Raw genomic sequence first — 15,444 nt, forward strand, 5'->3', positions numbered from 1 at the left:
GTTTTCAGTTTTAGGAACACAGTTAGTTGATCTGAAATCTGTTGATAACGGAAATGATACATTTTGCATAAAGCTTTTTTAATGCTGTCCGTGTATGTTTTGCTTGATGAACATGTTTTGAGAAATAAAGAGCAAATCATTTCTTCATAACGGCAGTTTTTGTTTCACACTTCAATCAGATGGAAGCTCTGTCGACGCAAGACACGGTAAACGTATATGGATAGTTATTCATTGTAACGCTTTTATGTACACACACTTCATTGCGCATCAGTCACCTTTAAACACGGTTCTGGCACAAGTCAACAGTCTTTAATGTCACCCGTTGTGTTGACACAATCCTACGGCTTGTTTCACAAGGTTAAGAAAAACACCACCTTTACAGTTGTAAGGAGATGGCGTAGGTTTATGTTGCTGTTAAAGGGATAGCTCACCCACATTACAAAATAACACATTGGTTTCCTTACCCAGTAAAGCAGTCTATGGTATAACAGCAATCTGTGCCTTGGTTTTATTCCCCCTGGGAAATGTTTCCAAATGCTAAAAGGTTTCAGCATTTGTAGAACAAATCACATCCATGTCCTCGTACCGATGTTCGCATTTTTCATGTTCAAATCACGAGAAAGTATCTCAACAAAGTCACGTATACATGACTTGAACCTGTGTGTGACAAAGTGCTGATATCGGTATCGGGATTTGTTCCACAAAGGCTAAAACGGTGGATGCTAAGCCTCTAGACTTTGTTTCAATAAAATCACCTGGGAAGATGAACAACACGGTGGAGTGTTTACATTTGGCAAAGTACCTGTATGTGCGAATGTTCTTCAGCTTTTGTACATTTAGAAACAGTGCCACGGAAATGAAACCAAAGCATCGATTGCTGTCATACCTTGTCCATTGATTGCTTATATCGGTACCATGACTTTGTGGCACAAATCTCATTCAAGTCATGGTACTGATACGCACATTTTCCACGCATGTTCAAATCATCTATAATTGCCGTCAAACCTTTTCTATAGAATGCTGACAGGGAAAGGAAACCATTAAGTAAATGTGTAATTTGGGTGAGCTATCCCTTTAAGCATGCCTGGATGCAACAAATCGAGTCGAGCCTCTAATCTAATCTACAAAAAGTCAGTGATAACAGAAACAGCATGTTTTCAAATCAATAATATATTGTTGGACAATCATCACATTTCAAATGTTTGGAAGGTCCACCGTGTTTTGTATTAAAAACGGGCACTTAAAGAGCAGAAACATGGTTTCGACTAGAGTTTCACACATATCATTAGTGTTTGCCGCGTCTGCCTGTTCTAATGAGGTCTAGATAAACAGACGTGGCAGCCACTGTGCATAGCCGACGCAAAAATGCATTCTGTTCAATGTGCTCCATTTCTATGGCTGATGGCCAATGAAGTTGATAGGAGGTTGCCACTAATGGATCAAGGGCCAAATATCTTTTTCACCCCCTGACTTAGAGGTTAAGGTTAGGATTCGGGGTTGAGGAATTGAATCCTAGATATGTGGTCAGGGGTAACTTCTACCCCGAGCTCAGGCAGTGGTGGTGCTGCGAGGGCCCTTCTTCCCTGTCTTAGAGGAAGCTGTCTTCTTCACCACAGACGTAGGAGAAGCCATTGAAGGCGCTGTTGCTGCTGGTGCTGGCGTTCAGCTCAGGGGTGCGACCCACCGAGTTAGGCACCATCTCCCTGGTGAACTCTGGGTCTATGTGCTGCGTGTCCGCTGGCCCTTTCTGGAGGAGAGAGGAGACATGTTAGGGAATTGAGCAAAGTGATAGAGAAAAGAGACGGACAGTGTGAAGGCGAAAACGAGGAAAGAAAGGTAGTGAGAGAAAGTTTTAGAGAAAGAGCCGTTAAGGTTAGAGAATATGGTAAGAAACAACTGGCATGTTATAGGCCAGGGGTCGGCAACAGACTATTTATTTTGGCCCCCAAAAGTGGGAGGGGGGTTCGTTTTTGATCAAAAAAAGACAGCAAATCAGCCTCCCAAAATAATTATGTTGTAAATCTGTTCCCAAGTATTCCCACCAATAAAAAAGATGTGATCGTGTCTCAATGTAATCATGGTATGAAATTAGTGTTCTTTTCAACTACAAATCTCTTTTTGGGCTTAGTTGTGGTCAATTTGCAGTGTACAAATTATTATGTCCCACGCCCCCCCCCGACAATCCACTCCAACAAAAATTGGCCCGCGGCTGAATCTAATTGCCTACCAATGTTATAGACTGTGCCAAAAACTCACCACATTGGGGTAGTATGGAGGAGTGATCCGCTTGTGGTACAAGTCATCCCAGTTAATCGGGGAGAAGAACACATGGTTCTTGATTTCTAACTGCAAAGTAAAACAAGAATCATATACAAGAAGCGATGTATAACTGAGTGAACATTAGTGAAACACAGTAACCGGCAAAGGCATGGGGTTGCTTCCGAAATGGCACAGAAGTAGTGCACTATATTGAGTATAGGGTGCCATTTCAGATGCAATCCATGGTCCATGGAGAGGGTCTAGTCAGCCACTCACAAAGTCGTCGATGGCTCCCAGCCTGCAGTGCTGGTCTTTCTGCAGGAGGCCCTGGAGCAGACTACAGACAGCGTCTGACTTCCCTGGGGGCAGAGGCAGAGGCTTGTGCAGGATACCATCATACAGCTCAGACATGTCCCGGCTGTAAAAAGGAGGCTAGAAAAGGAGTAGAACGGAGGAGAGACACTGTAGCCACCAGCTACTCCAGAAACATTTCCTGAAGTTGGTAACATAATTGTGTTGGGACATTTGCTGCACAAGGAAATAATATTTGGATTGGCCTTAGATTGCATTAGGTACAGTAGCTATATAAGATTAAAAAACAATTTTATTTTAGTACTACTTTCTTTAAAAATACTAAACATACACATACAAATATACATCACACAAACAGCTACATCTCACCTGCCCTGACCCTCAAGCTCACACCTCCATCTCTAGCACCCGCATCACTCACCGCCACATGGCCTCAAGCTGCGCCATTTTGATTCCCTCCGTCGCCCACGCACGTTAAAAATAGATAACAAATAAAACATTTGACCTTTCCATTGTGTTGATTTTCCAGTTTTTAAGTATACGTTTTTTCACGATGATTGAGGAGAAAAGTATCGTCCGACCCATCGGGTACCTCACTGCACCCTCATAAGCCACGTCTTGTAATATGTAGACAGACGGATTAAAAGTACATTTACATTCTGACAGCCAACTTGCTAACTCTGCCCATAACTTTTGGACTTGATCAAATTCCCAGAAGGCATTGATTATTGAGTCTTTGTTAGTTTTACATTTACGACATGACTGCCGTTGTTCCGTTGTGCTGTAGAATGTGAATTTTGTCAAATACATTCTATACATTAGTTTATACTGGATTAAGCATATTTTTTCATTTAACTAATTTCATTCGTTATTTTCAGACATTTCCTGCCAATATCAGTTAAGTCTTGGTTCCAATAGCTAATATTTTTTCTAAGATATTGTCAGTTGGATATGCTCTCTGCAAGGGTTTGTATAGCTTACCTACCATATGAATATCGTTTTCTGACTCAAATAGGATTCCCTCAAGATTCCTAATCCAAATTTTGTGATATAAAACTTTTAAATTGCATATATTTGAAAATGTCTACATGGGTCAATCCAAATTTGCTTTAAAAAAAAAATCATGTCATGGAAATAATGTATTTCCTAATACCAAGTAATTTATGATTTATATGCCTTTAGTTTTCCACGTGCACCAACTAATCAGTGAATTCTTAAAAAGCTAGTGTGTTTTTTAGGGTTGCGTTTTTAGGGAGTGCCATTTGATCTTGTGGAATACATTTCGTTCCATGTTGTTATTAGGAGCTCCTAACTTGATCCTTTGAAAACAAACACATGAAAAGATTCTGTGGACGAGCATGCGCATCTTCATTGTTCCTCTTTAGTACATTTAACCATACGACGCTAGTAAAAGCATTGGGTGGCTAAGATTCAAAAACGTACAAGACTATAGATCATCTCATAGAGCACAGCTCCCAGACACCACCAGTCCACAGTGCGGTCATAGGGCTCCTTACGCAGAATCTCAGGGGCCAAATACTAGAGAGAGAGACAGAGAGAGAGACAGAGAGACAGAGAGACAGAGAGAGAGAGAGAGAGAGAGAGAGAGAGAGAGAGAGAGAGAGAGAGAGAGAGAGAGAGAGAGAGAGAGAGAGAGAGAGAGAGAGAGAGAGAGAGAGAGAGAGAGAGAGAGAGAGAGAGAGAGAGAGAGAGAGAGAGAGAGAGAGAGAAATACACAGATGGATATATATAGAGCTGTAAGTGACTAACATATCATTGAGCACAGACACAATCTCAGGGCTATCCCTCACCTCGGGGGTTCCACAGAAAGTGGACGTGGTGGTCTCCGGCTCCACTCCCTCTTTACACAGCCCAAAGTCCGTAAGCACCACGTGGCCCTGGAACACACATCGGTTTTAGGCACCTTCCCAATCAATCTTACAGGAACTTACAGGACCTGTGACATATGTGAGGTCAGGAAATGTAATGACAACCTAACACACTTAATCTATCACGGAAATTGATCACAGAAAACTACGATACTACGTACGATACTGTTTTTGCGAAATCTTGAACCATCTTCCCTAAGATGAGAAGGAAGTGAGTTGAGATATTGAAAACAATCCAATAACATTACATCCACTTATGAGTCAACACTTACCTGAGAGTCTAAGAGAATATTCTCTGGCTTTAAATCTCTACAAAAGAACAAACAAACAAAGATATTTGATTTCACAGACCCTCAATAGTGTACATAATAACGTGTTGCTTCTGCGTGAATGTGTCTGACCTGTAAACGATGTTGAGGGAGTGAAGGTAGCCGATGGCACTGGCAACCTCGGCAGCATAGAACCGAGCCCTCGGCTCCAAGAAGCACCGCTCCCTCTGCAGGTGGAAGAAAATCTTCCAAGACAGAGAGAGAGGGAATGAGAGGGAGAATAAGAAGTTAGCAATAGAGGGAGAAAGAAAACAGTTCTGCCTTGTTGTTTTAACTGTCAGTCTCCTGGGCTCTGAAAAAAAAGCATGTCATATTACTACCGCTACTTAATTGACTCATCATAATAATGTGACACAGAGACTTTGGACTGAGCTGATCAGTAAATGGGAGTAAAGTGTGACTAAGACCAGGGCTTGGGGCTATGACACACTGCTCTGCTGCTTCTGTGCTGTCAATAGCTTGGCAGCTTTAATATACAGTGCCAGTCAAAAGTTGACACACCTACTCATTCAAGGGTTGTTCTTTATTTTTGTAACTATTTTCTACATTGTAGAATAGAGAATGCATCAAAACTATGAAATAACACATATGGAATCATGTAGTAAGCAACAAAAAGTGTTAAACAAATCAAAATATATTTGAGATTCTTCCAAGTAGCCACCCTTTGCCTTGATTACAGCTTTGCACACTCTTGGCATTCTCTCAACCAGCTTCATGAGGTAGTCACCTGGAATGCATTTCAATTAACATGTGTGCCTTGTTAAAAGTACATTTGTGGAATTTATTTCCTTAATACGTTTGAGCCAATCAGTTGTGTTGTGACAAGGTGGGGTTGATATACAGAAGATAGCCCTATTTGATGAAAGACCAAGTCCATCTTATGGCAAGAACAGCTCCAATAAGCAAAGATAAATGACAGTCCATTATTACTTTAAGACGTGAAGGTCAGTCAATCTGGAAAATGTCAAGAACTTTGAAAGTTTCTTCCAAGCGCAGTTGCAAAAACCATCAAAGCGCTATGATGAAACTGGCTCTCATCAGGACTGCCACAGTTAGCTCTGCTGCAGAGGATATGTTCATTAGAGTTAACTGCACGAGAGATTGCAAACCAAATAAATGCTTCACAGTGTTTAAGTAACAGACACAGCTAAACATCAACTGTTCAGAGGAGACTGCGTGAATCAGGCCTTCATGGTCTTATTGCTGCAAAGAAACCACTACTGAAGGACTCCAATAAGAAGAGACTTGCTTGGGCCAAGAAATACGAGTAATGGACATTAGACCGGTGGCAATCTGTCCTTTGGTCTGATGAGTCCAAATTTGAGATTTTTGGTTCCAACCGCCGTGTCTTTGTGAGAGGCAGAGTAGGTGAACGGAGGATCTCTGCATGTGTGCTTTCCACCGTGTGGTGGTGCTTTGCTGGTGACACTATGATTTATTTAGAATTCAAGGCACACTTAACCAGCCTGGCTACTACAGCTTTCTGCAGCAATACACCATCCCATTTGGATTGCGCATAATGGGACTATCAATTGTTTTTCAACAGGACAATGACCCAACACACATTTCCAGGCTGTGTAAGGGCTATTTGACAGACGGAGAGTGGAATGCTGCATCAGATGACCTGGCCTGCACAATCACCCAACCTCAACCCAATTGAGTTGGACTATTTTCTACATTGTAGAATAATAGCGAAGACATCAAAACTGTGAAATAACACATATGGAAAATGTAGTAACCAAAAAAGTGTTATACAAATGTGGGAACTCCTTCAAGAATGTTGAAAAATCATTCCAGGTGAAGCTGGTTGAGAGAATGCCAAGCATGTGCAAAGCTGTCATCAAGGCAAAGGGTGGCTACTTTGAAGAATCTAAAATATATTTTTGATTTGTTTAACACTCTTTTGGTTACTACACGATTCCATATGTGCTATTTCATAGTTTTGATGTCTTCACTATTATTCTACAATGTAGAACATAGTACAAATAATGAAGAACCCTTGAATGAGTAGGTGTGTCAAAACTGTTGACTGGTACTGTAAATAAAGGATGGCTTATTAGGAACATTGCTACAGTCCATTCCTTTTTGGCATTTGCATATCATATGCAACCTTTCAGGAAACCCAGGACCATTAGCCAGCTACCTCTCCCCCGTTGACATAGTCCAGGACAAAGTAGAGCTTCTCTGGGGTCTGGAAGGAGTAGTGGAGGCCCACCAGGAAAGGGTGCTTCAGGCTCTTCAGCAGCACGTTCCTCTCTGCCATGATGTTCTTTTGCTAGAGGACACAAAGCAGCATTGAACCAGCGGACACGAGGCAGAGGGCAGGACACAGCAGAATACAGGCCCCTGTCAGCGCCACTGCTTCAGCCCCAAGCGCGAGACAAGAGACAATACACAGAAGGAGTGGGGAGAGAGCGAGACACCTCTTTCCTAAAAAGGTCCACAGTGTTATTTACGCTGCTTTATGTCACAAGTGCAGCCGTCTACACACACCTGACTAGGTCTGTCAGACAGCTATAACGTGTGTCTGTGAGTAGCTCATAAAGTCCAAGACTTGCTTATAAGTATCAAGTGATACAAAACCAAGGGGAAGAAACAGCTCTGATTATGGGAATGTACAGTTAGTAAGAAACACATAGAGACTGGGGGCTGTATAATCAGTCTGTCAGAGTACAAAGGACAGAACACACTTCAGATTAGATTAGATATTATCTTTCTTAGAAACACACAACAGGCTTGGGCTAAACCAGTTCTGCTACACAGTGAACTGCATACACATGTTGAATATATACTGACATAAAGGGTTTTATTGGTGTAATTTAATGGACCTTTACCACAGAAAATAAATAACCTATATGTGAGTTGGTTGGGAGAATGAATAACTAAATCAAATGTTTATAGACCAACCTCCTTTTTCTTCAATATGACTTTCTTCTGTAAAACTTTGACCGCATAGAATTTGTTGTCAGCTTTGAGCTTGGCGAGCAGGACCTGGATGCAGGGTGGTTGCCAATAAATCTCTGGTTGTTTACTCAACACTTCACCTACTAATATGACACTCTTATCATAAACATATCTTAAATCAATCTAGAGGGTCAATGAAATACACACAAACAACATATTTGATCAACAGTCACACTAAACATAGAAAGAAAGTAGTCATAGACACAATGAAAAAGGACTGCAAATTAACTGGACAAATTAAAAATGGCTACTCATCCGGAGTACAATTTGTCAACAACCTTATCATCATTCATTGGTTTGTTTTTGCCTTTTCATCAAGATAACCATTAACAGTCCTGCATAGACAGAGTTAATCATTGATGAAGGCATGCAGCCTTTTATCAGACAGGCAGCAGTGTAGTCTGTCTTACCTTCCCATAGGTCCCTTTTCCAATAACAGCCAAGAAGTCAAAGTCAGTGGGCTTGGCACTGAAACAAGAACAGGAATGATGATACAGATATCTGTGTCATACGGATTGACATGACACGTAATCATGACAGGTTATGGCAGAGACAACCGTCTCGCAACATGACTCTGGTATGATGCATGAAATAGCATGTTCGATCAAGGGCTCTATTCAATAGGTGAAGCTGAAGCGTTACAGATTCCGCAATAGAAATGTAAAGGTCATTTCGGATTGAGCCGACACCTGCAGTGTTTATCGCGAACACAGTCTCCGCTAAAGCCGGGAACAAATGCCATTCAATTTCAATCACGCTGTAAAAGCTGAATTTCCACCATGGGGATTGAATAGAGCCCAGAGTCCCAATAGCCAAGTACAGCTGTGTATGTTAGTGGTTGCAGCTGATGTGTGGCATCATATCGAGGTGTAAATAGTTTTGTTAATGAATGCATCGGGATCACAATTCCGTTGGTAAAGGGTTACCAGATGTCAGTTCTACGGGGCATTACGAATCACCGAAACCCATTACTCTTAATACTGTACATACTGTGGGTTTGCCGAGGGTCCCAGGTTGACCTCACCGAGGGCGGAGGACGGTGATCTAAGCTAGAAGACAAGTAGAAAAAAAACAATGAATGATAGAGCAAAGCAGTGTAAACAACCAGAAGCAAAAATAGGATTACATCCTTGATTGACTACAAAGCACAGCACACTACAGAGTGAAACACTCACTGGATTACAATTCGCCATGGCCTTGGTCCATTCCTTGCCCACCGGGGAGCCTACATCAGTGCTTCCCAGACCTGTCATTACAAAGAGGACACGATAGGAACATAATGACATGATAGCACCCCACAACAGTGTGTGACTCTGCTGCTGGTCCCCCTATGCCAGCTTGACCCTGACAAACTGGTAGTTCTGGTTTGAAACCCAACGCAGGTAGGCACAACAAAGGATATTTGTGGTTTTGGAGAGTTCATATTAGTGGACACTTTTACATGGCAAATGTTACCTTCCCATGTCCACAAATGTGTGCGGGGCTGCTTAGGTCATTATTCAAACCAATTTCAATCTCCCCCACAGACAGACGGCCACTTGCCAAGAATGTCTGAATGTTTTGAAATGTTCCTTCCGTGGTCTTAAGAAATGTTTAACCTTTAGGCCTACTGAATAAACAGCCATATGTCCTCAAGAGTAGATTGTAATGTGCTACAGTAGATGTGTGGAAAGTTAAAAACCCATTTGAAGGTTGATATCCATTTCTACAGTCATGTGTATTGCCCTCTAATTAGGGCTTTGGGATTGTTATAGGTTTTATATTCTCAAATTATACCATTGTGTAAATACAAGCGCACATTACAAATAGGGTGTTTACAAACTATGAAAACATTCAGCAGATCTATTGTCAGCATAAAAAATACTCACATACAGTGCATTTGGGAAGTATTCAGACCCCTTGACTTTTTCCACATTTTGTTACATTACAGCCTTATTCTAAGATAGATTACATTGTCTTTCCCCCCTCATCAATCTACACACAATACCCAATAATGACAAAGCAAAACATGCTCTTAGAAATTAGCATCCTCTCAAGCTCTGTCAGGTTGGATGGGGCGTGTCGCTGCACAGCTATTTTCAGGTCTCTCCAGAGATGTTAGATTGGGTTCAAGGACATTTAAAGACTTGTCCCGAAGCCACTCCTGCGTTGTCTTGGCTGTGTGCTTAGGGTCGTTGTCCTGTTGTAAGGCGAACCTTCGTCCCCGTCTGAGATCTTGAGCGTTCTGGAGCAGGTTTTCATCAAGGATCTGTATTTTGCTCCATTCGTCTTTCCCTTTATCCTGACTAATCTCACAGTCCCTGCCACTGAAAAACATCCCCACAGCATGCTGCTGCCACCACCATGCTTCACCGTAGGGATGGTGCCAAGTTTCCTACAGACATGACGCTTGGCATTCAGGCCAAAGTCTTCAATCTCGGTTTCATCAGACCAGAGAATCTTGTTTCTCAGGATCTGAGAGTCCTTTAGGTGCTTTTTGGCAAACTCCAAGCGGGCTGTCGTGTGCCTTTTACTGGGGAGTGGCTTCGGTCTGGCCACTCTACCATGAAGGCCTGATTGGTGGAGTGCTGCAGAGATGGTTGTTCTTCTGGAATGTTCTCCCATCTTCACAGGGGAACTTTGGAGCTCTGTCAGAGTGACCATCGGGTTATTGGTCACCTACCTGACCAAGGCCCTTCTCCCAAAATTGCGACGTATTGCAGGGCGGCCAGCTCTAGGAAGAGTCTTGGTGGTTTCAAACCTTTTCAACTTAAGAATGATGGAGGCCATTGTGTTCTTGGGGACCTTCAAAGCTGCAGAAATGTTTTGGTACTCTTCCCCAGATCTGTGCCTCGACACAATCCTGTCTCATAGCTCTACGAGCAATTCCTTCAACATCATGGCTTGGTTTTTGCTCTGACATGCGCTGTCTACTGTGGGACCTTATATAGACAGGTGTGTGCCTTTCCAAATCATGTCCAATCAATTGAATTTACCACAGATGGACTCCAATTATGCTGTAGAAACATCAAGGACGATCAATGGAAACAGGATGCACCTGAGCTCAATTTTGAGTCTCACAGCAAAGGGTCTGAATACTTATAGAAGAAAGGTATTTCTGAAAAAAAATCTAAAAAACGGTTTTCACTTTGTGGTATTGTGTGTAGATTGTTGAGGAAATTGTTTTATTTAATCCATTTTAGAATAAGGCTGTAACGTAACAAAATGTGGAAAAAGTCAAGGGGTCTGAATACTTCCCGAATGCACTGTATCAAAGGTCTTAAATAGACTACTAGCCTATTACGGTTTACCATTGTATTCCTTGAGTGATTACAAGGCTATTTAGAGTATTTGGAGGGCATTTTCCAACTTTATAGAACCATATTTCAAACATTCACCCACGGCTGGCCCGCTCATTAGGCAGGATTAGGCGGCCACCTATGGCGGAAGGTTGACGCGGACGGCATTTTCTGAGATAAACTCACCAAGACGCACCTCCAAACAACACATAAAACCTCACTTAATTCTGCGTCAAAACAATTACAATTTCTCTCAACCAGTGGCATATAGATTTTTTTTAGGTGTGCGCTGATGACGCCCCTTTGATAAGCAGTGGCCACATTGTCAAAGGCGCAAAATATTTTGCTTGTCCATTCCCAGCGCGCCTCTCCAGGGTGCTGTTGGAGAGATGCATCTCTGCAGCGCTGTCAAAAAAATGATCGAACATCAATAATGTAGCAGATATAGGATATGGTAGAAATTAGTATGTGGTCTTTTCTGTAGCCTACAGGCGGGAGATAAAATGTATGACAATGTAATGACCTTTTTACATCATACAGGTTTATCTGATTTAATTGCCTAACCTAAAGGGCACACATTCAAATAAAAAATGAGCTGTCATGTTAACAAACAACATCTCCTAAAAACAGGAAAGGTCAAAGTTAAATGGACAATATGGAAGGGACAATCACAACTGTTGTCCAGGAGTTCCACCCCATTGTCATGAACAGTGGTTTCAAGTTTCTATCCATTAATTATTGACAAGCTGATCATAAGCGATTCCCGCTGTGTAAACACATTGCAAATAGGCTCACGATAACTCCTGATAAAGTTTGGTAGCTGATATTCAGAGCTGATATTCAAAATGCCAAGTTGATTAGTCACAAGAATCAGGACTAATTAAGCCAACGCAAATGGCCTGTTACCACATCGATAGGCATTCATAAAATGTAATTTCAGACAACACTGTAGGCTACTCCTCAGTAAGCACGGACCCCCGTCAAAGCCTTTTGGGTGTCTTTTTTTGGTGCAGTTCCGAACCAGCCTTGATTTCCACATCCACGGACATTGGATTTTGATCCGGTTCATACCAAATCTGAACCAATCATAGACTTCTATGTTTGGTTCAGATTTTGTGCGGTCCAGACCGGCCTTGATTTCAACATCCATGGACATAGACTTTTGGTTCGGTACGGACCAAATCTGAACCAATCATAGACTTCTATGTTTGGTTCATTTTTTTATCCTGTCTAGACCAGCCTTGATTTGGCCCAAACATAGACGTCAATAAATGATTTATTTTCAAATTTAATTCAGAACCAAAAATTATCCTGATTTAAACATTCGGAAAATGCTTATTTTTCAATGTCCTGGAAAATAAGTACATATGGAACATTGGCAAAAAATATATGGAAAACATGGAAAATACGGAACATTTTAAACATATGGAAAATACATTTTGAGCTTTCATTCAGAATATAAATTGAACCTAACTTCAATGTCTGGAAAATACTATTTTAAATGTCTTTTCAACCTCATTGGGACTGGGACTATTCTAATTTTCCGGGGGCGACATTTTTTGGTCTCCCCTATGGCGGCAGAATGGCAAGGACCAGACCTGCAGTCACCACTAACCAGAAATACACAAAAGGCTACATGTTACAGTACATTGTGTACATTCTCAACCTACCTGCAGTAAATGTTAAAACCGAGTTCAAGCCTACCTGTCGCAGGTGCGTGCGGTCGGTTGAGTGCTGTCTAATCGACTGACTGACCGAAGTCCCTTGGCTCGAGTCAAGTGTCGAAGCACAGAGCACAGCGCTGTAGTTGTCGCAGCTCAGAGCACAGCGCTATTGTTGTCCTGCATTTTAGGGCTACAGAAAGCAGGGCTAGTTGGGGTCGCTCACCAAATTAACTAGCCTTATGGATATCCACTATCTTCGGCTTGATTACTCAGCTAACCATCCAAAAATCTCATAAGACATAAATAAGGTGGTGTTTTTGGTGTAATAATAACGTTATACTATGTTGTTATATTGGAAAGTGTTATGTAGAATACCAATGAATCTGATCTTCTAAGATATTAATTCAGCTTTGATCTAACTTTACTAAACGAGCACCTGCCACCGTTGTGAGAAGTAGCGGAGCTCCTGTGAGCAACGCTTCCGTGAGCTCCAGCAGCGCTACACCCCTACTCCCGCTGGACCGAATGAGCTCATTTAAGCGCATACTCTTTCTTACCTCTTGCAAAATTTGGAGATGCAGAAACGATACCACATGTATGGCTGTTTTATGACAATCTGGGAATATTTGGCCAAGGGAACATTTCAGGTTGGTTTTAGTAAAACAGCTACGAAGGGGATACTTTTACAACTGGATTGAGTGAAGTGGCAGATAATATGTTGAATAAGCAACTCATGAGCATGGAGAGCCTCTCCGGTTTGACAAAATGTATTTATATCTTTCAGTCTAATACGGGTAATTACTTTAGTTTTGTAGGTCTTCGAGAGAAACACGCTTTCTACAAGTAGTTAGGCAACAGTCCTCTCAAAGTTCAGCTGAAATTTTACCCTGAAAGGGAGGGGGGCTGAAATGCCAGGGTTGAATTTAAGCGCCCGGGATTAGTTTAAAACTGCATTTCACATTGTGAAATTCTATCAAATGCACGTGACATTGCGTAGGAAGATAAAAAAAGGTAGCTCTGTTAATATGGATAATATTTTAACCGTTTGAGCTAGAGAAGCCGTTTTACTTTCTGCAAATCTGCAAGCATGCCTGTCACGAACCTTTTTTATTCTCTGACACTGCTGCGTGACACGTGCAATGCCTAGTTATAGGTTCTGTTTGGTCAATCCGCCGTCTGAAGTGGCCGTACAGCATTTACAGCCTCCGCAGACTTCAGCGCTTTCATACTTCTTGCGCTAAAAGGAGAAGACCAGAGCTATAGCGAATGAACTTGTTAAGGAAGTGAGTTTGTATTTATACAGGACGTTGGCTACCGCCCCCGCATACCGTCAACCAATCATGTCAATTCGGAGCTATGGGGAGCAGAGTATTTGAGCAGAGTTGAGCGGTCGCATATCTCGCTCATCGCTCAATAGAGCGGTGCGTGCAGACAGCAAGCCTAAGAAGGAACATCAAATAATTATTTAGGCTCTATTAATTCAATTATTTCAAAGTTATAGCCTACAAATAAATACATTGTGAAGCATTTGTGAGTGTGACACACTAGGCTTGTAGGGAGTCAGAGACATTATTAAGCGCTCAGAATTTAAACAACATTTAGTTGTATTAAATCATTATAGTCTATAAATTGCGCATATAGGCCGTGACTTACTTAGAATTAAATCCAAATGAAATGGGGGGGGAAATGGCTTATTACGCTCAGTCTACAGTGCTTATGAATTCATTTTGAGAAAAGTCTGTGGCTTCAGGCTCATGTGATGGTGACTGGAGAGCAGGCCAGCAGCGGGAGACTATCCTCTCGGTGCTTGTAGAGCAACTGGGGGACTGCAATTGCAGTTTTTTTCATTCAAGGTTTTTCTTAATTTTTTCTATTTTCTACATCGCGAACCCTTTATACAGAAAAATAAAAATAAATTTTCTCACACATTTTGTCCGAGTTTAAAAGTAGAAAGTTTGCAGCCATCCACTTCCTTATGTCTGAAACACAGGCTTCTCGCGAGGGCAATTTTGGGGCTTCACCATGTTTCATTGAAATGTACAGCTGTGTGTCATCCGCATAGCAGTGAAAGTTAACATTATGTTTTCGAATGACATCCCCAAGAGGTAAAATATATAGTGAAAACAATAGTGGTCTTAAAACGGAACCTTGAGGAACACCGAAATGTACAGTTGATTTGTCAGAGGACAAACCATTCACAGAGACAAACTGATATCTTTCCGACAGATAAGATCTAAACCAGGCCAGAACTTGTCCGTGTAGACCAATTTGGGTTTCCAATCTCTCCAAAAGAATGTGGTGATCGATGGTATCAAAAGCAGCACTAAGGTCTAGGAGCACGAGGACAGATGCAGAGCCTCGGTCTGATGCCATTAAAAGGTAATTTACCACCTTCACAATTGCAGTCTCAGTGCTATGATGGGGTCTAAAACCAGACTGAAGCATTTTGTATACATTGTTTATCTTCAGGGAGGCTGTGAGTTGCAGTGCAACAGCCTTTTCAAAAAATGTTGATAGGAATGGAAGATTCGATACAGGCAGATAGTTTTTTATATTTTCTGGGTCAAATTTAGGCTTTTTCAAGAGAGGCTTTATTACTGGCACTTTTAGTGAGTTTGGTACACATCCGGTGGATAGAGAGCCGTTTATTATGTTCACCATAGGAGGGCCAAGCACAGGAAGCAGCTCTTTCAGTAGTTTAGTTGGAATAGGGTCCAGTATGCAGCTTGAAGGTTTAGAGGCCATGATT

The 15,444-nt window shown here is 41.7% G+C and overlaps 1 protein-coding gene across 2 annotated transcripts; it reads right to left on the reverse strand.

The window, feature by feature from the left end:
- Positions 1-287: 287 nt before the first annotated feature.
- Positions 288-13,959, reverse strand: LOC118361333 (serine/threonine-protein kinase Sgk2-like). Of its 2 annotated transcripts, none has more exons than XM_035741189.2 (13): positions 13,798-13,959; positions 8,929-8,999; positions 8,744-8,802; positions 8,164-8,221; positions 7,697-7,780; positions 6,933-7,064; positions 4,862-4,974; positions 4,733-4,769; positions 4,383-4,469; positions 4,015-4,110; positions 2,536-2,691; positions 2,257-2,346; positions 288-1,747 (listed from the first exon to the last, which is right to left on the reverse strand). In XM_035741189.2, the coding sequence occupies exons 1-13, from the start codon at positions 13,889-13,891 to the stop codon at positions 1,589-1,591; spliced, it is 1,236 nt and encodes a 411-aa protein (XP_035597082.1). In that variant the 5' UTR covers positions 13,892-13,959; the 3' UTR covers positions 288-1,588. The 2 variants fall into 2 exon arrangements, with proteins under 2 accessions (XP_035597082.1, XP_035597083.1); XM_035741190.2 differs by lacking the exon at positions 13,798-13,959 and adding an exon at positions 12,736-13,178.
- Between the last annotated feature and the right edge of the window lie 1,485 nt (positions 13,960-15,444).

This window comes from Oncorhynchus keta, chromosome 28 (genome assembly GCF_023373465.1).
Source record: "Oncorhynchus keta strain PuntledgeMale-10-30-2019 chromosome 28, Oket_V2, whole genome shotgun sequence".
In the NCBI taxonomy this organism is placed as follows: Eukaryota; Metazoa; Chordata; class Actinopteri; order Salmoniformes; family Salmonidae; genus Oncorhynchus; species Oncorhynchus keta.

Bases quoted from the DNA above. Each gene is read 5' to 3' on its own strand.
- LOC118361333 (XM_035741189.2), bottom strand. From the start codon at position 13,891: ATGCTGTACGGCCACTTCAGACGGCGGATTGACCAAACAGAACCTATA. The intron at 7,781-8,163 runs GTAAGACAGACT...CCCTGCATCCAG, and splicing joins GAAAAGGGACCTATGGGAAG to GTCCTGCTCGCCAAGCTCAA. The intron at 7,065-7,696 runs GTTGGTCTATAA...TGTGTCCTCTAG, and splicing joins TCATATTGAAGAAAAAGGAG to CAAAAGAACATCATGGCAGA.